This window comes from Astatotilapia calliptera, chromosome 8, assembly GCF_964374335.1.
Source record: "Astatotilapia calliptera chromosome 8, fAstCal68.1, whole genome shotgun sequence".
Lineage (NCBI taxonomy): Eukaryota > Metazoa > Chordata > Actinopteri > Cichliformes > Cichlidae > Astatotilapia > Astatotilapia calliptera.
In genome coordinates, this window is record NC_137429.1 from 8,113,393 (window position 1) to 8,133,896 (window position 20,504).

Sequence of the window (20,504 nt, forward strand, 5' to 3'; positions counted from 1 at the left end):
GTCTGCTTTTATGGCGAACTACTCAAACCTAATTTAGGTAGCAGTTAAGTGGTCGGAGCTGCCAATTTGAATGAATGTGTGCACACTCTGGTCAGTAAAAGATAAATGGTGTTTTTAAACTTAATGGAAGGTTGGAGTACTTGGGGATGATGGTTCCGGGATGGGGTTTGCGGCGTGGTTATGTGTGTCTTTGTGCGTCCTGCTCCTGAATGGATGCTACATAATTTAGAAGCTATTATTTTTGCACCCTACTACTGAGAAGAAAGAACAGTAGAGGAAATGACAGACAGTGTTGTCTCAGCTATAACTGCTTTAAAAGCAATACATTTATGAGTTCTGTTTTAAGTCCTATATATTCTTTGACTTTGTTGTCAACAAAAACATAATCGCTTGTGCTCCTCTCATTCTGTCACTTTCTCTGCTTCTTCTGCATTGCCTGCCTGCATAGGAATCACAAGACAGAGGCATGGCAATTTAACCAAGCCTGTCACATGCTGCTTAATTCAAATAGGCTGATAATTCACCCGTTCACTCGTCTTCCTTCCCTGCTGCAAGGGCAACAACTAACATGCATGTTACCATGGCGATAAGAGGGGCCCGGTGGCCTAGTGTTTGTTCGTTCAGCGGGAGTTTCCCCCTTTTCTCTCCTCTGTTGAAAAATCCAAAGCTGTCTCCCACCCATCCCCCTCTGTTCATATTTTCCACCTGCGCCCCCACATCTCCATCTCATTTACTGTGTTCACCTCAATTACACCCAGTTTATGCCAGCTCTCATCATTCAAAAACTCCACCCTGCTTTAAGATGTCGCTCTCGCTCCAGCTCTCTTTGTCTCACCTTGGTGAGCGCTCCCATCCATCTGTCTGAGCACTGCGAAATTGCAAAGTGCTAAATTTTCATTTAAAGAACTTCTTTATATGTAGCATTTTCTTCTATTGCCTTTTATTTTTGGTCAAAGTGTGAAAGCATTGTGGCAAAGCCTAAAATAGGAAGACTCACCTTACTCTCTTGGTTCCCTTTAATGCCATGTGCACTATATTTTATGTGAAGGACTCACTCATTTGCAGTGAAAATGCAAAGTATTTAACATTTATGCTAGCTCCCGGGTGTCTTGTCTCAGTGCTGCTCTTCTGCTCGAGCCAACGTTAACCGACTCACTGGCTCCCACACCATCACAAACTTGATGTATCATAGGAAAAAAAGTTTTTTTTCCATAAATATAAATAATTTTTGCTAGTGAGAACTTTTTTTTCAAGGAGGCTAGCAGATGTTAGCTAGCAAACAGCTGGCAGCCACGTCTGCTAGCTAGAATTTTTCTGACAGGTAAGCAGGTAACACTCAGTAACATTTACTGCTAGAAAGTAAATGCACTTTTTACAGTACTAATCATGAGAGGGGTTGTGAGCCAGCTTGCTGTAAGCCATGCAACCATTTTCCTCTTCTTTCATCTGGTTCCCTTAGGGTTCACTACAGTAGATCATTTGCTTCAGTCTGAACCTATCTCTTGCCTCCTCCTCATTTACACCAAACCCTCCTTCACTACACCCATGAATCCATTTTGTGGTCTCTTTCCATCCTGCCTGGCAGATCTATATTCAAAAATTTTTTTTGTCCTGTATATCCACTATTCCCAAACTGCTCACCCTGTCCCTCTGGTATACTAATTTATAATCCTGTCCCTCTGGATCACTCCCACTGAAAATATTAACATATTTAATTCTGCCACCTCCAGCTCGACCTCCTGTCTTCAAATAACATATAATTGCAGGTCTCTCTACCATCTTGTAAACCTTCCTTTTCACTCCCGCTGCTATGCTTGTTACAATCACCCCTGACACTCATCCTGACCCACTGCCTGCACCCTTTTCTTACCTGTCTTGTGCACTGTCCATTGCTTCAAATGATTTACCCAGGGTATTTAAATTTGTCCACCTTCACTGCCTCTGCTCTTTGCATCTTCACTGTTACCCATATTTCTGTCTTAATGTCATGTATTCTACAAGCCATGCAACTACAGACAGTGTAAAAATCGACATAGCTATAATGATGTCACCCACAGGTTTCTGAAGTCCCATTTTGAAGCCTGATGAGTGTTTCTGCTGTCACAATCTTGGTTTCAAAAAACAGATGTGACAAGGAAGGGCTGGTCTGACTTTGGTATTAGCTAAAAACTTGAGTTCAATTCAATTTTATTTATATAGCGCCAAAACACAACAACAGTCGCCTCAAGGCGCTTTATATTGTAAGATAGACCCTACAATAATACATACAGAGAAAAAACCCAACAATCATATGACCCTCTATGAGCAAGCACTTTGGTGACAGTGGGAAGGAAAAACTCCCTTTTAACAGGAAGAAACCTCCGGCAGAACCAGGCTCAGGGAGGGACGGCCATCTGCTGCGTCCGGTTGGGGTGAGAGAAGGAAGACGGGATAAAAGACATGCTGTGGAAGACAGACAGAGATTACAAGTATGATTCAGTGCAGAGAGGTCTATTAACACATGTTGAGTGAAAAAGGTGACTGAAAAGGAAATCCAGCCCCAACTATATGCTTTAGGAAAAAACAAAAACAAAACAACTTGTAATTGGCTGTGTGCAGTAAAACCATTTTGAAATGTGATATAACCATTTTTTGGTCAACATTGCCCAAATTTAGAGACTGAGCCCATAAATTTAGTAGGGATGTTTTTACAGAGGTTCAGATAGAAAGCCATTTTCCCATAGACGTTCAACGTTCAAGGTTCTTTATTTGTCACATGCATAGTTATACAAGTATAACACACAGTAAAATGTAACCTGACACGCTAAAATGGGGGGGGGGGGGGGGTTAGTAGAGGAAGAACATTAGGTGTATGTGCAGTAGTAGCAGCAAGCAGGTGAATTCTGTACATTACGTGAATTAAATAAGAATAGACAATCTGACTATTTTACAGAATAGACAATATAAACATATTTAAAATTAAAGGAATTTGAAATGTACATTGTGCCTGGGTTTAGAGTGTCTGGAAGAGAGTCCTGTCTCAGTCAATTATAGATGATGTGAGAGGGCGGGTGTGTGTGTTTAGGGCCCGGATGGCTTGGGGATAGAAGCTCCTCTTGAGTCTCTCTGTCCTTGCCCGGATGATGCGGAACCTTCTACCGGATTGCAGAAGTTGGAACAGTTTGTTGCCAGGATGGGACGGGTCCTTCAGTATCTGCGCTCCTCTAGTCCGGCATCTCCTGGTGTAGGTGTCCTGAAGCGGGGGGAGAGCAATCCTGCAGCAGCGTTCTGCTGTACGGATCACTCTCTGCAGAGCTTTTTGGTCCTTAACACAGCTGTTCCCAAACCACGATGTCATGTTCTGTGTAAGGATGCTCTCCACAGCGGATGTATAGAAAATCCTGCGGATCTTTGGAGAGACCCTGAACTTCCTCAGTTGTCGTAGGTGATACAGGCACTGCCTAGCCTTTTTGGTCTGGACCTGAATGTGGGCAGACCATGTCAGGTCTGAGGAGATGTGGACACCAAGATACTTGAAGGACTGCACCCTCTCCACTGGAGCTCCATTGATGATAATGGGCTTGTAGTCTCTGTGCTGACTCCTTCTGAAGTCCACCACCAGCTCCTTGGTCTTGCCAACGTTCAGCTGGAGGTGGTTGTCCTGGCACCATGATGCCAGATTCTTCACTTCGTCGATGTAGGCCGTCTCATCGTTGTTGGAGATGGCACCCAACACCACTACGTCTGTAGTCTATGGGAAAAATCTGGAACCACAGCTATTGCCATCGGGTGGCAGGTTTAAGTCACTTCAGTGTTGGCATAATTTAGAAGCTATATTCATGCTTAGGCTTTCTACACACATACAATAGGTATCTGCAGTACTATCTTTACCATGTTCAAGTCACCTTTTAGTCAAGACTGGTGCTTCTAATTCTCAACAACTGTATAAATGGTGGAATAATGACGGCAATGCAAGCTGTTTAATGATGTTTCTTGTGTAACATCATCCACACATTACATGCAACTATAAGTGACTGCGCCAATCTGTTAGTGCCCAAAGCAGTTGCTAGCAGGTTATTGCTTCAGCACGATATACCTATTTGTGGCCAATTTCAACTTGCAAGTTGCAGCAACTGCCAGCAAACATTCAAGAAGGGTCATTAACTGGACTCTATGCCTATGTAACTGAATCTTTGGCCATTAATTTCACAGCTGCTGCCATCAAACTCCAGCAACCACTCTCTGATCAGTTGGGGAATATGTATTTTTCCCTTGCAGCCGGTGGTTTCTAAATGTTTGCCAACTGGTTTCTAGGCCTGTGTAACTCGGGCCTTATTCACGTGATGTGACAGCAAAACCTGAACAGAAGTTCATGGAAAACGAGCTGTTTGCTGTCTTCTTCGGTGACCTCTGTAAACATGATTATCATGACTTCCTGTGCTGAGTTCCTTTGAGGTCTAACATGAAGTTTGTTTTGTGAATTATGGTCACTGTTAGAGCTGGGAAGGAGGATTCTCCAGGATATGGGCACTGGCTAAGGATTTGGGAGTTACAAGTCATTAGCCAATGAGCATCCAGTCTCCTCGGCCTCACATCAGATTTCAAAACGCCAAGATGTTGAGTGTGAAAATGCTCTGCTCAAGGCTTCATTAATGGGACACAGTTTGGAGTTTTTTGGGTTTTTTTATAGAGATGAATAATGAAAAAAAATGTAAAGCACCTCAACAGGACCAGTAGAAACAAATAGTGTTTTTTTAGTGGGAAGAGAGTAAAAGTTATAAAAGATTTGTTGTGCAAAAAGAGCAAACATATAAATGCTTTTATCCAAACATACCTTGCAGTTATGAAGACTTCCAAATAAAGTGTTGCTAGTTTTCTGATTTCAGAGAATTTTTAGATTTGCGGTTCAACTGGCTGTTTATAGCAGTAAACGATATATTCCCGCAAACTCTTCCGTCGCTGAATTTTAATCCCACCACTTCACTTGCAGGACACATGACATCACAGGCGAGAGAACAGATGGCTCAGCACTGAAAAGATTTCAGGAAAACTAAAAAGGAAGAGTAAAGGGGGCGGAAAGGAGGGGACCGAGCTCGAATAAACCCATCTGCTCACAGATGGATGCAGATTTCATTTGGGCCTGTTATGACAGTCTTGTTGCTATTTTTGTCACCGCTCTCCATCTTTCGCAGAAGGTGGGATGGGGGCAAAAAGGAGGGGTTGAGAGGGAGAGGAGTGTACCCAGAGATGTATGAGGAGGTGTCTTGTCTGCTTTCCAGTTGGATTCGGGATCCCAGAATGCAGCTGGCCTTGTTACCATGGCTGATGCAGGCATATTTATTATTGTTTATGTGTGTTATTACCACACAAATCACAATAAGGGCTGACAGCAAAGCTGGAAACTGGTTATTTGTATGGGAAGTTAGCACAATTTAGAAGCCAGTTAAACCCAGCGAGCTGTACTGATATAAGGGTTGCTCTGTATACAGAATATTTCTTCGTTATTTAAATTTTACTGATACTTAAAAAGCAATAGTTTAATTACAGTGGGCACTTAAAGCAGTTCAAGTTACTTTTTCCACTACTTCACAACTTAAGTGTTAACGTCTTCCTCACTAGTAATTATCCAGTAATATTAATTAATAAGTCAGTGTGCCAACATTTTGCATTTGATGCTTGAGAAACATTTTAAATCACAAGAACTTTTAGAGGAAAAAAATGTGGTGAAACATGTGAAAATGTAATTATACTCAATGTCACTTGTATGCAGTTTAATATACAGACTGTAAATTACTTTGCATTTTAGTACTTTGTAGTAAAATGGTATAGACCTCTGGTTTTTCTTACTGCCGTGTGGATGTTACAGCACGGTGCTTATAAAATAATAAGTTTCCTTGCAATGACACAAGGCGTTTGATTTATTTCCTCCTGTTCTCACCCTCTGCAGTCACTCATATTCCTGGGCTGTGTGGCGGCGGCGGGGCTTGGCCTCAACCTTCTGTGTCTGGCCATCTACCTGAGCTGCTTGTGCTGCTGCCGTAAAGAGGAGGAGGAGGAAAGCAAGAAACCTAATTCCTGCTGCGTCACCTGGTCGGCAGTCGCCGCCGGCCTCATCACATGGTGAGAGAATCACGACTCAGACAGCGTGTTATGCATAACCGTGATTACAGTTCGCACACGCTCTCCACTGCTGTCTGCAGTTCTGTGTTTTCCCATTTTCTTTATTTGTTGTTCTGTATTCCTCATACAGAGCTGTAAGTGCTGTGATGTTTTCACTGCACATTCTCTATTCCCACACTAACTTATTAGTCTGTAGCACGTAGACTCTCTGTGTATTTGTCCACTCTGTTTGTCTTTTTGTCTTCCCATTTGTATTCTCCGTGTGTTCGGAGCCTCTCCTTTTGGTCTTCGTAAACACTGTAGGTTCATGCGTCTCTACCATTTGTTCATTTCTAGTGATTTCTAGTTTTGAAAATGTTCCACAGGATTTGAATTTGTTTTGTTGAAAATGGCTCTTTAGGAAACTATGGTCACTATATTTTGAGGCACAATAAAAATTCATCCAACACTGAGTTCACTCTGGTATTAACAAAATATCCCACTGGCATTTGTGGCTCTCAAGCACTATACCAGTGGTTGATGGAAGCTATCCTGATGTGGGCGTATTGTCAATGTTCTGCTGACAATGTGGAAGTGCAATTGTGCATTGCTGGCTAGGGCAGCCAGCTGGGAGACAGAGCTTTTCTATTATGCAAATTATAATTAAAAAGCAAAAAAACCCCAACCAAAAATCAAAATGTAGGTGGATCGGTTACTGTACAATAAGCAGAACAATGAGCTGCACATCTTTCATTTATATTTTGGTAGGAAAATAGGGGATAGGTGCATTGATTCACTGAAATGTATGCAAACATGGAAATAAAGTCTATAATAGTTTGTATGTCTGCCTTCGGGGCGATTGGGGCGATCGTGGCTCAAGAGTTGGTAGTTCGCCTTGTAATTGGAAGGTTGCCGGTTCGAGCCCCGGCTTGGACAGTCTCGGTCGTTGTGTCCTTGGGCAAGACACTTCACCTGTTGCCTACTGGTGGTGGTCAGAGGGCCCGGTGGCGTCAGTGTCCAGCAGCCTCGCCTCTGTCAGTGCGCCCCAGGGTGGCTGTGGCTACTATGTAGCTGCCATCACCAGTGTGTGAATGTGTGTGTGAATGGGTGGATGACTGGGTGTGTAAAGCGCTTTGGGGTCCTTAGGGACTAGTAAAGCGCTATACAAATACAGGCCATTTACCATTTATTCTTCAGACCTTTCAAAGATCTTCTTTGAATGCAGCCTGTCTTTTGTTATATTCTCTCTCAAGATGATGCTTCAGTAATGTTGACATCCACGTTCTGCTGAGGCCAATCTATGACTGATAGTATTCAACTCTAGGATTTTCTGTCCAAGTAGTGTGTTTGGGATCATTGTCATGTGGAAAAAATGACGTTGAGACTTTCCAGATCGTATTGCATGGTGGATCAAAATCTGACCGTACTTTTCTGTTTTCTTAATTTAATCAATTTTGACAAAATCCTCAACACCACTGTCTCAAATGCAACTCCAAACTATGAGAGAGCTTCCACCATCCTTTACAGATTGCTGCACACAGTCAGTGTTGTACATCTGTCCTGGCCATACTGGTGATTTTGGATTCATCTTTCCCTAAGACTTTTTGCAACTGATTTTCAGTGCAATTCTTTTGGCATACCACAGCCCTTTCTCCCCGTTTCCCGTAAGGATGGCTTCTTGGCAGCCATTCTTCCACTGAGACCATTACTGATCCTCTAGCAAACAAGTAGTTGGATCAACTGTAGGCCTACATGCATCTGTCACTTCCTCTGTCAGGTCTTTGGTGGATATTTTCCCATTTCCTGAGGTCAGAAAGGTCATCTTAGAGTTTCACATACAGATCCTCTGCTGTGGATAATTTTTTTTAGAGCTGCTAATTCTTATTTGTGTTTTTCACTTGCCCAATTTCCATACTGAGAAATGCCAAGTTTTAGGCTTTAAAAACAAACAAAAAAACAGGTACAAGCAGTGGAATTAAAATGAACGCAAAAGCAGCCAATGCCCAAAGAAAAACTCAGAGAAAGCCCAGAGAACTACAGCTCGAGACCAGCGTGGAAGCAAAATATAAAGAAATGAGGGAGGATCAAGACACAATACTTCATGATATACACTGCACATGCAGGCCAAAAGAATGTAGAAATATAGAGGGACAAAAAATGACTATAGTATTTTAAAATTTTATTTCAGTTGTATTGTTAAATTATTTATTGGAAAAAAAATGACGCACATGAAGGTCATTCTACCTATCAAAATCCCTTCTGTGTCTCACTGGGAATATGGCAGGAATATCATACTGTAGAGGCCTTGAAAATTACACCAGTCAGTGCAGTTTTAATGACTTCCTAGTTTTCCTGGCTTGCTGAATGACTGAACAGCGTTTCCTCTCGCTTGTACAGGCCCAAGTATCAAACTGTACTGCTGCAGACGTAGCCTACTTGTTTTGCTTGTTTAAAAACTTTTTGTTTATGTCACTGGAAGAATAATGCAACCCAGTGCAATGAATTTGTATTTTTCATTAGCACAAATTTTGTGTCACCCTCACATTGTGTGAGTGCCAACCCTAAGTATGGCATTTTATGCAAAAATCACGTATTAAATAAACCACTTAAAATGTGAAAACGATACTATTTTAAGGATAAATGTTTTCTTTTTTGTTATCGTTAAGATGATATCAGACGCAGTATTTCCCCTCAGATTTTATAATGGAGCAGCGTTGCAGTTAATGTGATTTGTTTTGGCTGGAGGCTGCTGCATCTCATCAAGTCTGTGGTGAACTGAAAACCTCCCTGATGTGAAGTGACATTAGCTGTGATATATACAATAGATTAATGGCGTTAGTGTTATAGCCTTTAGCTGGTATAGGAAGCCTAAAGCAGCTAATTATTTTTGGCAAGATCCAACTTTTCATTCATTAAAGTTTCGGCTTTTGAGACAGACTCGAACACGTGAACTTAGGTAACACAGTCAGCACTTACATCGCCACATAGAACCCATCAAATCCCTCAATGAGCTCCGCTGTCCTCGCAAAGTGGATAATTGAATTACTCGACTATCCACAAAGGAGGGGACAGTCAACCATGTGACAACCATGCTTAGTAACTACCTGATTCAGATGTTACCAACCCATCAGCTTTTATCAGTCTCACACACAGATCCCCAATGAGTGGAGTCCTCTACTTTCAGTGTGGCCCAGTAGTTTGTTATTAACCATTATAATCATTCTAATAAACAGAGATCAACACAAATTATGGTGGCTCCAACCAGCAGTACTGAATAAGGTGACAACTCACTCACCTGGTTGGTTATCTACTGCCAGTGTCATGTGATTAATTACTGCTGCACGACTATGTCCAAAACGATTATTATGATCATTTTGATTAATATTGCAACCGTGATTATTTGTCCTGATTATTTGTTGATTTTAGTGATGAAATCTTTTGTTAATGCACTTTCACTCACATTCATATTATGTTAAATTCCTGTGTTACAGTAAATTTTAATTGGTTCTCTTTATTCACCTAATTTCAGTGGACGTCTTAGAAGAAAAATAAAAAGTGGCCCAAAATGTAAAACAAAATTCAATAAACAGTCTACTTATTTTGCTCTTACGTTCCAGTTAATTAGAACATCTTTGCCGACAATTTAGTGTTTATTTAGCTTACCTAAATGCATCTCCCAGAAGACAAATATAAAGTATTTCACTGCTCGTAATACCTGCATGTGCTCAGCAGCTCTGTAGCAAAGAATGTGCATCTTTGGTCGAGCAGAATGGAACTATGTTGGTGATTTCACTGTGTTTTTATGAGCTGGATGGATAAGCTGGAGAAGCTGGCTGGGGCTGGGGAGACAGAGGTCTGAGCGTCCTTGCTTAGGATGCTACACCCGCAACCCGGCCCCGGATAAGTGGAAAAAGATGGAGAGATGGAAGGATGGATATGAAAAACAAAAACAAACAAACAGATGGCTGAATAAGTTAAGTTGTGTTGTGTTGAGCAGACACAACTCCACAGCACTCTTTGACTAAGATCTTTTCTTAGTTAACACTTGCCTTAAATTGGAATTATTTCCAGGGAAAGGATGATGATTCATTTCTGGGAATCCAAGTGTCTGCTGCTGTGCCAGACACTTGGATTTTATCATATCATATCTTTAAATGTAATGTCACTGTGTTACAATGTCACCCAGAATAGTCAAGGAAACTTAAAGCTGCATGGTGCAGAAACAGCTGGCATGTGTAGGGAGTGCTTGATTTACCTTGTGTTTTATCGGTGAAGAATTCATTTTCACTATCGCCTGATCATATTAATTTAACTGTGGGAAGCCAGAATCATGGTTAAGCTTATGATATGACTTACTGGGCAGCCCTAAGATTAATGATTAACAGTCAGTGAGTGGCATTGTAAAATCTGAAAAGGAGCACAAGTGGGGAAAAAAATTATTAAGTCTTAAACCCACAGTGGATTTAGTGAAATAGATTAGCAATTGTTTTAACAACTGTGCAAAGATTAAATATGTAGTGAACCTTTATACAAAATATAAGAAAGTTATTGGTAGTGATGAAAATTTTTCACCTTCAGTTCATATGGTAACTTTGTTAATATAAACTCCTCATGTGCTGAGTGCGAGAGAAAGTTTAACAGGTAGAACAGCAAATAAAGGGGACACAGCCGATAAGCAGTGAAGTATGAAGAGCAATAGATTCAGAAAATTGATTTTTTTCCCTCCTATTCACAAAAAAATATCTGGTGCTTACAAACCCAGAAGCCCCAAGGTCATGACACATGGTTTGAAACTTTGTCTGGTATCTAGGACGTCAGTTTTAAAGGGCTCTCAAGAACATCTGACAACATGAGCCAATCTGTCGTCACGATGCCAAAAAAACATAGCGGCATGTTCAGTATGTCATTAGATGGAATAGCCTAGAGTTCCTATAGTCCTGGTCCTCTGCTAGTTAGTGCTCTCCACTGTATTTTCACTCTTTTGCATCATACATTTTTAATGTAGAGAGTACTGCTCATTTGAGACGCTCTATATTTTAAGAAACTTTAATGAGCACTGTTTCACTTGATGGGAACAGAAGTCATTTTCTACTGATGACATAAAGAAACCGCTGAAAAAAATGGGCGACATCGGCTAATTGTTGTATAATTAGTGGTTTTTTTTGTGTCTTTTTATTTTTTAGTCCAGATTAATAGGTTGATCTGACATATGCAAAGTTTATCATCGTGTTTTTTGGTGAGCTGTGCTTATCTTTGAATTCAATAGCTCTCCAAATTGCTAAAACAGCGAGAAAGCTTATTAGCAATATGTTTAAACTAGATGTAGCACTGTTGTGCTTCATTTTTATTAAATCCAATTTGGTAGAATTGAAGTTGATGGTTTTAAAACAGACTTAATAGCATTAGAGTGTAATGACTCATTTATCTGATTTAAGGGTGTTGCTCTCTAATTTATAAATCAGATTATGCGTGATTAGGGAGTGGAACTCTTCCACTCCCACAGGGACAAGGAGACATACTGCATTTAATGAAGTTTTTGTTTCTCCTCCCTTCTGCTGTCCCATGTCTCCTTTGTTTCCCTGGGCTGGATCGCCATACGTGGATTAACGTTTTAGCTGGATTAAATTGGTGACCATTTGCCTTGATCCTGGATTTCTTAGTTCTTAAAAGCATCTGCAGGATTTGTTGTCACAGCAACATATCCGTAAGGTCAAACCAACTCAGGAGCAGGATTATTAAGTAGATGATGGAGGGAAACTTTACCATGCGTAATTTATTCCAATGGAAGAAACTAGCTGTGTTCATTGCACTGATAAAAATAATCACCAGCTCAGTCCTTTAGTGTACACTGAGTCCATAATTTTAGAGCCCCATCACTTCAATCTGGATGGAAAAAAATAATGCACACCATATTAAAAGAAAAAGTGACATAAAGGAAATGGAGATCAGTGAGCGATGATATGACACAAACAATAAGATTGCTTTACCAAATTGAAGTCAGCGCTGCTGCATCCTGCCAGTCCTTAGAGGAAGAGCCCCTCTCCTGTATCATCTGAATTTGATTGATGATAGCCAGCTCTTGAGCAGAGGTCAAGCTGGACCCAGCTGGTCCTCTCACACCTTTTTTCTGCTTCCTACCTATTAACTTTAAAAGAGACAGAGAAAATTGGGTGTTTCGGTTTGAAAAGATATCGTGGTGTTTTACTTTTTTTTGTTGTTGTCGGGCTTAGATTAGAATCCTGATAAATAATAAATAAAGATCTTACTCATTGATCGTATTTGTAGGTTAGGATATGTAATATGATGCTATTTTGTTATGTGACTTTATTAAGCCCGTGCATTTTGTTCAACTTCTCATTAACACAATATATAATCAACCAATCACATCGCTGCAAATCAGGGCATTTAGGCATATAGACATGTTTGGGCTGTTAAGGTTCACATCGAGCATCAGAATGGGCATGGTTGCTGACGGCGGACTGGCTGGTCTGACAATTCAAGAAACTACTCATCTACAAAGATTGCACCACACAGCCATCCCCATGGTTTATAGAGATTGCCTTAAAAAAGAAAAAATATCTAGTAGCAGTTCTCTGAGGTCAAAGCAGAATGGCCAGACTAGCTGAGGTAAAAAGAAGGCAACAGTGCCTCAAATAACCACTTGTTAGAACCAAGGCATGGAGAAGAGGTTCCCTGATAACATGTCATGTCACAAAGCTCGGATCTTTCATTGTCACTGACCAGTTCAGTTATGAGTGAATCTTGCTGTTCTAATCAAATATTCTTGAGCCTTCAAAGGACAAATGAACCAGGATCAGTGAGTCTTGGTTCATGTGACCTGGTATCGTTTAAGATCTCCTTCTTCTTTTTTTTCTGTGTGTTTTTTGTTTGTTTCTTTGTTAAGTTGTTTACTTTGTGTGCTCAGTGTTCGTTCACCCGTCCTGTGTGTGTTATTGGCTTGTTGGGTGTCAGCCCAAACCTCATCGGTTTCCCTTGTGTCCTGTTTCCCAATTAGTTCCTGTGTATTTATAGTCTTGTCTCACCCTCTAGTTGTCAGTTTGTCTGAATTCTCAGCCTGAGTTTCTCACCCGTCATCTGCTTCTGCTTCACTCTTCTCTGTATTTGCTCAGTTTCGATTGTGAACTTTGGTTTAAACCTTGTTTAATTTACATTCTTGTTTTTGTTCTAGTGAACTGGGTTCTCTTTTGGACAGAAATCACTTTGGTGAATATAAGAGTGCTTTATTTTATTGCATTTTGTGATAAAGTTTGACCTTTTATTTTACACATGTTTAGAGTATAGTGGAATAAAGTCTAAGTCCTTCCTCCTCTGATTATATTTATACCCTTTAAACAAAATCATGTCCATCTGTCTGGTCTACACTTCTGTGCTGCTGTAAATTATACCACAAGCTTTAAGTTAAGCTCTCCATCAGCGTTAGCTACTTTAAAGTATTATAAAGTGTGTTGCATTGTTGTTCAGACCAGTTCATTATCATTTGCAGTCCATAACAAAAAAGCTCCCTCTAATGGGGAGGACTGCACTTAAAAGGTTTATGTTGCCTGACTTGGTAAGCTAAGACAGGATAAAATATGAGATCAGTGAAGTTGGAGGAAACATCCTGTGGGAAACAGACTCTCTTTCATCTGATTCCTGACTTTGATTTTGTCCATCTACTGGATGAAATAGAACATGGATGTGTTTGCCTAGTGGATTTCACACCGGATTTGTACTGAAGTTGAAAACTGGCTTCATATTAATCCCATCCGTCCTTTTCACCCTTTCCCTACACCCTAATTCTATTTTTTGCCCTGATTTTGCCTCCCTTCCCTCTATAATCCTGATCGGTCTCCCCCTTTTCTCTTGACTTCCTCCACTCTAATTATGTTTGACAGTGGCTAGGTCTGATATGCTGTGATGTCCGTTATAATTAACACTGGTGAAGCCAGAGCAGATGTCACTCAGCTGTAGCTGCAGCCCTGCCCATGGTGTAGCACATTAACTCTGTAATTATGGTGTATCATAACTGATCAGGCTGCTCATGCTGAGGACATCTGGACTGATTTTTTTTTACTATAACTATGATACTTTGCAGTTTAGAATATTACTTGAGGTATATTACCGTGATAGTTTGGCACACAATGAGCATTTGGGTTTTTAAAAAGAATTTCAATTAATTTGATATTGCTTTAGTCTTCCCAGAAGAACAGTTTGATTAAAGAAGGGTGTGATTTACAAAAACCAAACAGTTCATTCCCACACAGTCACTGCAAGGTGAATTACAGAGGGGTTATTTGAATGCCAACAAGGCACATTATGCCAAAGAGGGTGAGTTTATTAACTATCGGTGTATGCAAAAGGTAAACTGTTCAATTCTGTCTGATCACTGTGTGCTGTGCACTGGCAGGGTTAGGAGAACCATACGCCGGCAGACTTAAACAAATGCACCTGAGCAATCAGTTGGATTTGAGCACGGCATTCATGGACTGTGACCACTGTCCGTGCAAGAGCATGGATCTCCAGTTCCTCAGTGATACCTCGTGAGAACACGCATTATGTAAATAACAAATACAGGGCATGTGAGAAGAAAGTAAATCAGCCATTCCAGAAAATACCCTATTTAAGCCACACAATGTGTAAAATCTTGAGCCTCACTATGCTCCGCAAAAGTGCTGTTGAAGAGTGCGTATTGCATAAAAGAGAGAATAACAGGCAAAGGTTGACAGTCATGCCCAAGCACAGCAACACTGAAGATACCCGTTCATTTCCAGATCTGGGGTGTTGGACGGCTGCTCATTTAAGTTGCTGTATGGAAACGTGGGGTGCAACACTGACAGGTCGCCAGTCTATCACACGGCTAACACAAACAGACTTAACATGCCTGTCTTTGGATTGTGGTAGAGAGCCAGAGTACATGGAGAGCATTCACATGGGCACAATGAGAACATGCAAACTGCACACAGCAATCCAGTGGATTCCAGGGACAGTGGTTACCATTGAAATGATCAGTCCGACTTTAGAAACTGAATAAAGGGGATTTTTTTTTTTTTTTTGCTTCTACTGCCTATAAAAAAAGTAAAAGATCGTTAAAAATTATTCTCTTTTCCTGTCGATTTTAAATATACATTTTTTAAATTTCTTTTTGTGGAACATCTCTCTTGACAGTCACAAAGTAGAAATTATAACAGAGGGCACAAGTGAGAGAGGATGTCTGTGTATCCACTGAATCCATTCGAGGAAAGCTTTTGGAACGAGCAGCCGTAACACAAAATCTATCAGCAATATAAATGTACCAACCAAGTAATTGGCAGCATGTACGTTTGTTTTTACTGCTTCTCCGAACTTAAATGAGCTATGCTGGACTTTTTGTAGCTCTAAAAAAAAAGATGAAAAGTAACTATTTGTGTTTCGTAGTTTATATCAAAGGGGATTTTCCCCTGCTGAGGGTTCAGTAGGGCAGCGTAAAAAATATAAGCTCACCCGTCTATACTTATCATCCCAAGAGATTCATTGCTGCCATTCTGGGGCAAAATTTCCAATATTCAGACCTGTCAGGGTCAATTTAGCATAGCTTTTTTTTTTTGCTTCAGGCTGAATTTTTTTTTTAGGTTATTTTATTTTATTTTATTATTAATTCCCATCACTGTCTGTTATGTACTTATTCATTTATCAATGTGACAGTTTGGACTCTTGCTCAGTACATGCCTACTCAAATCTATGGTGTTCTTTCTCTTTGAATTAGACGATGGATATTTCAAGTAGCAGCACTAAGAGAACTGGCAGGACCGAGGGAGTACATAGAGAAGGCAAAGAAGAGACTTTCTATTTGTCCTCTCAGTTCTTTTAATCTGAATTCTGCCTAAAATAGTTGCCTTTTTTAGAAGTAAGTCTGTGTTTCTCCAAGCTGTGACTGCTTTAATACATTCCCTGCATCTGTGCTGTTAAAGGGGCTAATAGCACACAAACACAGATATACAAAGAACAAATAAGATGTTATGTATTTTTGGTGAGGAACCCAACCCGCCCCCGCCCAGTCTTGCTTTTTGTATCCCAGGGTCTTGCTCTCTGCTTTTGTGACTTCTTTCGTCACCTGTATTTGTCTTTTTTTTTTTAGTGCTGACTGTCTATATCGCTTCCTGTCTTCCTCTAAAATGATGATTTTATTCTTGTCTGTAATGCCTGTCCCCACTTTCTTAACTGCTCTCCCTGAGGGTAAGTCTGTAACCTGCCAAGTGGGATGTTTATCTGCAGGGGGTCATTTAATGAGGCCATCTCTGCTGTACTAATTAGGAAAATTGCCCCTGTTGTTTAGCTCCACCTGTACTTTGCTTCGACCACAACGATCATAACAGCTCTGCAGGATTTTAGCCATTCCAAGTGAATGTTAGAGGAAGCGCTGATGGCTGCAGACTTATAGTCTCTGTTTTCAGCTTAAAATTTATCCGGAACATCAGGTCTGTAGGAACCACAGCCTTAATCTAAAGCTCAGTCAGGTTGAGTCCTGCTTAGTTTTCTTTTAGTCCTGACCTGCCACGCGAAGTAGTGCTGACCTACAAATAGTGTCTTCAGTGTGTTGCATTACTATTGTGTGCAATAAAAAAATCACACACAAAAGACCTTCTAAACATTTAACCTTGTTCAGTAAATGATGGTCAGTATTTATTTATTAGTGGGCAGAGCGCTATAGGTGCACCTTGTTAGTATTGATTTGGACCCGCTTTTGCTTTGAGAACTGCCTTAGTTCTTCATGGCTTAGATCAGTTTTTGCTCCATAACGACATGATAACATCACAGAGTGGCTGCGGATTTGTCAGCTGCTTATCCATGATGCAAATTTACTGTTTCACCACATTCCTAAAGTGCTCCACTGGATTGAGATCTGGTGACTGTGGAGGCCATTTGAGGACAGTGAACTCAATGACATGTTCACGAAATCAGTTTGAGATGATCTAAGCTTTGTGACATGGCACATTATCCTGCTGGAAGCAGCCATCAAAAGATGGGTACACTGTGATCAGAAAGGGATGGCTATGCTACAGTAACAATGCTCATGTAGCTGTTTAAACTAACCTCAGCTGGTACTAAGGATCCCAAAGTGTGTCAAAAATACCTGAACATGGAAGAACCTGGAAACATGGAGGCATGGAAACATGATGAAAACTCAACAGACAACCTGACAAGGAATGAATGAAAACACACAGACTAAATCACACGGGAGGTGAACAGGGAAAGTGGAAACGCATGGGAAAGGAGCTGATTAGAAATAACATAATGACGCCACAGGGGAAGTGAAACTAAACACAATGAACGTGGGACACCAGACCTCTTCAAAACAATACAGGAAACATGACAACACGAGCTTGACAACATAACACACGCAGACCTGACACACATGAAGGACAAGGGAGACTTAAACACAGGGGTGAAGACACAAGTGGAATCTAATAAACAATGAACTATAACAGGGCAACATAGGCAAAATAGAAATGAAATTAGATAAGCTAATGAACTTAAACATAAACCATAAACAACAAAATGACCCAGGATCGTGACAATGCTTGCATGTTGTTTAGGCTAAATTCTGACCCTGGTGTCCAATGGTGTAGCGGAAATCAGCAGACCTGGCACTGTTCTTCAAGTTTTCTGCTGTAGAATTTTCTGCTGTTTTAGTGAGCTGGTGAACCCAATGTGTTCTCCTGCAGCTGTAACACATCTGCATCAAGGTTTGAAGTCCTTCTGTTCTCCTTTCTGAAGCTCAGTTTGAACTTCAGCAGGTCGTTCTGACCTACTCTGTATGCCTGACAGCATTAGAACAGGTCTACCTATTAAAGTGGTCTGCAGGTAATTTTAGCATTGCAATGACAATATGAACTTGAATAAAAAAAGAAAACAGGCATAAAAAGGCATAAAAAAGTGTCTATTTTTATCACACTTTGGAGAGGAGAGATATGAGTGCAATTTGTAATGTGAGAGTTGACTTTCAGATTCTTACATCCTTGTTTTCAGTTGAGTTCAGTTCTCCTGATCCAAGGAGAATTGAAACTATGTAAGCTTCTCAGATGCCCATAATCTTTGAAGTTACTGTTGCACTGTTGTATTTGAGTGCAAGCAGTGTATATAAAGTTTCCCTTGGGAGGTGTACTAAGCTCTGTCATGTCCTGTTTCTCACAGATCATGGTCATATACGGGATCTGTATTCCTTTTTTGTCCTGCGTAGTTATTGAAAAGAAAGGGTATAAAACACTTGCTCACTGCTCTGATCTACGGCCTTCAGTGTCTGTAGTGCAAGACTTGGACATCCTTGTCTTTGCAGAGGATTCTTGTGCAGGGTCTTTGGAGTATATTGTGAGACATTGTGTTGCAGCATTAAATCTTCTTGTAGTTAACAACTGTGCGGCTACTTTGAAATCCCATCATATGGCAGCACAATATGACGGCACTTAGGGAAAAAGTGGAGCTCAGAGAGACTACTTAAGTGTGTGTGTTTAGAATGCGCCGGTTATTATTCTGTTTGTGCTGATGCTCCAGCTCAACAAATTAAATCCTTGGATGGCTGAATATGCAAAAGTGGTTTCAATTTATGCACACGCATTCCAGAGGCCTGTATTGTATAATTTCTGATTCAAAGAGTGTTGTTTACAAAAATTAACGCAGAAATCCAAAAAGCTTTTGCTGCTTCATTTGCTGCTTCATTGTGCTGTGAGATATATGTGCATCAAACACCCACATACACAAATTACAGGTATTTATTTTCTATAAATCAGCAATTTATTGTTATTCATTAAGGCGTCTTAGTTTTTCCTCATCCTGTTTGTTGTATTTACATAAAAAGTTGGCGATATTTATCAAAAAATAACACATCGGACACACTACGGTGTGATGAGACAGACAGCTAATGTCTGTTAGTGACAAGGCTGTTAAACTGACAACTCAGACCACTGGTTAGGATAAAATGAGCAGTCTAACAAATGGATGGAGCGATGGAGAGATCAATTCTTAACGCCTTAACAACAGCAGCGCTTCCTGATGTAAAATACATTAAAAGCTCCAGAAATACAATACCCTACTTTTCTTCATTTTTCACACCTTTCTAAAATCATTCTGTAAGCTAGATCAGACCCTTTGGGCGAGCTGGCTTTTACTCCCTGAATTCACCGACACACTCAGCAACTCAGCCTTCGCACTGTAATACCATTCATACTGCTTCACAGCTGTTTACAGTGGGAAATAATTACTGAATAGCTAAAACAAAATTTCTGTCCCAAAGTGCCTCATTAACCTCATACATTTAAAATTTTTCCAAAACTCAAGCCTGATGCAGAAATTGATGATACTGCTTTATGATAATAGCCAAATTCTTTTTTTTTTATCTTTAAAAAAAAAGGCATCAAATATTCATAAAACGTTGTGCTCTTTTCCAGTGTGCCATGCTATACTACCTTGTAAGTTGCATATTTCCACTGCAGGTTGGCAAAGATGTTTTCAAGTAGACAGAAAATTGTTGTTTACGGGTCGTTTCGCATTAATGTTTAATCTCAGCCAGGTTGTGATAATGGCTTTGAAGCTGGCAAACTTTTAATTTAAGGACCGAAAATGGCAGCACTTTGGATGTAGATGATTTAAAATCCAAGAGACTGCTTTTATATTCTGCTCCTTCTTTATCAAAGGTTCACCTGCGCCTTTATGCATCTTTTCTCTGCAGCGTCGCAGTGGGTGTGGGTTTCTATGGCAACAGCGAGACCAATGACGGTGTATACCAGATGACCTACTCCTTGTACAACGCCAATCACACGCTGGGTGGAGTGGACAGTCTGGTATGTAAAGCATCATTTACAAACATATTAGTGTCACACAATTAACGCTTCACATATCTCTGGACGGATGAGATTACATCATGTATTAGTTTGCAAAAATAAATTGAAAGCATTTGATTAAATTCCCGCCATTTCATAACATGCATGGTTTATAAATGAGTGACCAATGAAGCACGACTCAAACAACTCTGGGTGAAGACTTCGGAAAGGCTGGATGTGATGTATTCCCACACACAGGCGCACAACCACACAGGCTCCAAAGAGAAGGAAAGCCCACAGGACTCAATTTAGTATGCCTTTAAATGTTTTTATGGGTTTTTTTTATAGCTATTTACGGCTACACACAAATTGACAGCCTCTCCACACACAAACCTCGTCCTCTGAGAGAGACACACACTCCCTCTGCCTGCTCCACCTTCTCCTAGCCTCTGTGGCTTCAGCAAACACAGAGCCGTCCTGTCTTTTATGCTCAGTTAAGTTCACTGTGTTTTTTGAGGATTCTTTAATTTTGTCCAGATGCAGTTTTCCATAAGAAACGCCATCATTTGACACTTGATTAGGACTCCAGTAAAGACTAAGACTAAATTCCAAAATGTGGAATTTTACACTGAT

The 20,504-nt window shown here is 40.5% G+C and overlaps 1 protein-coding gene across 4 annotated transcripts in view; it reads left to right on the plus strand.

Moving 5' to 3' along the window:
- Positions 1-20,504, plus strand: part of ttyh2 (tweety family member 2) — a 70,667-nt gene that overhangs the window by 10,493 nt on the left and 39,670 nt on the right. For all 4 annotated transcript variants that reach the window (XM_080305022.1, XM_080305023.1, XM_026178243.2 and 1 more), the window contains exons 2-3: positions 5,927-6,099; positions 19,781-19,892. In XM_080305022.1, the coding sequence (XP_080161148.1) occupies positions 5,927-6,099; positions 19,781-19,892 (285 nt within the window). The remainder of the gene's footprint in view (positions 1-5,926; positions 6,100-19,780; positions 19,893-20,504) is intronic.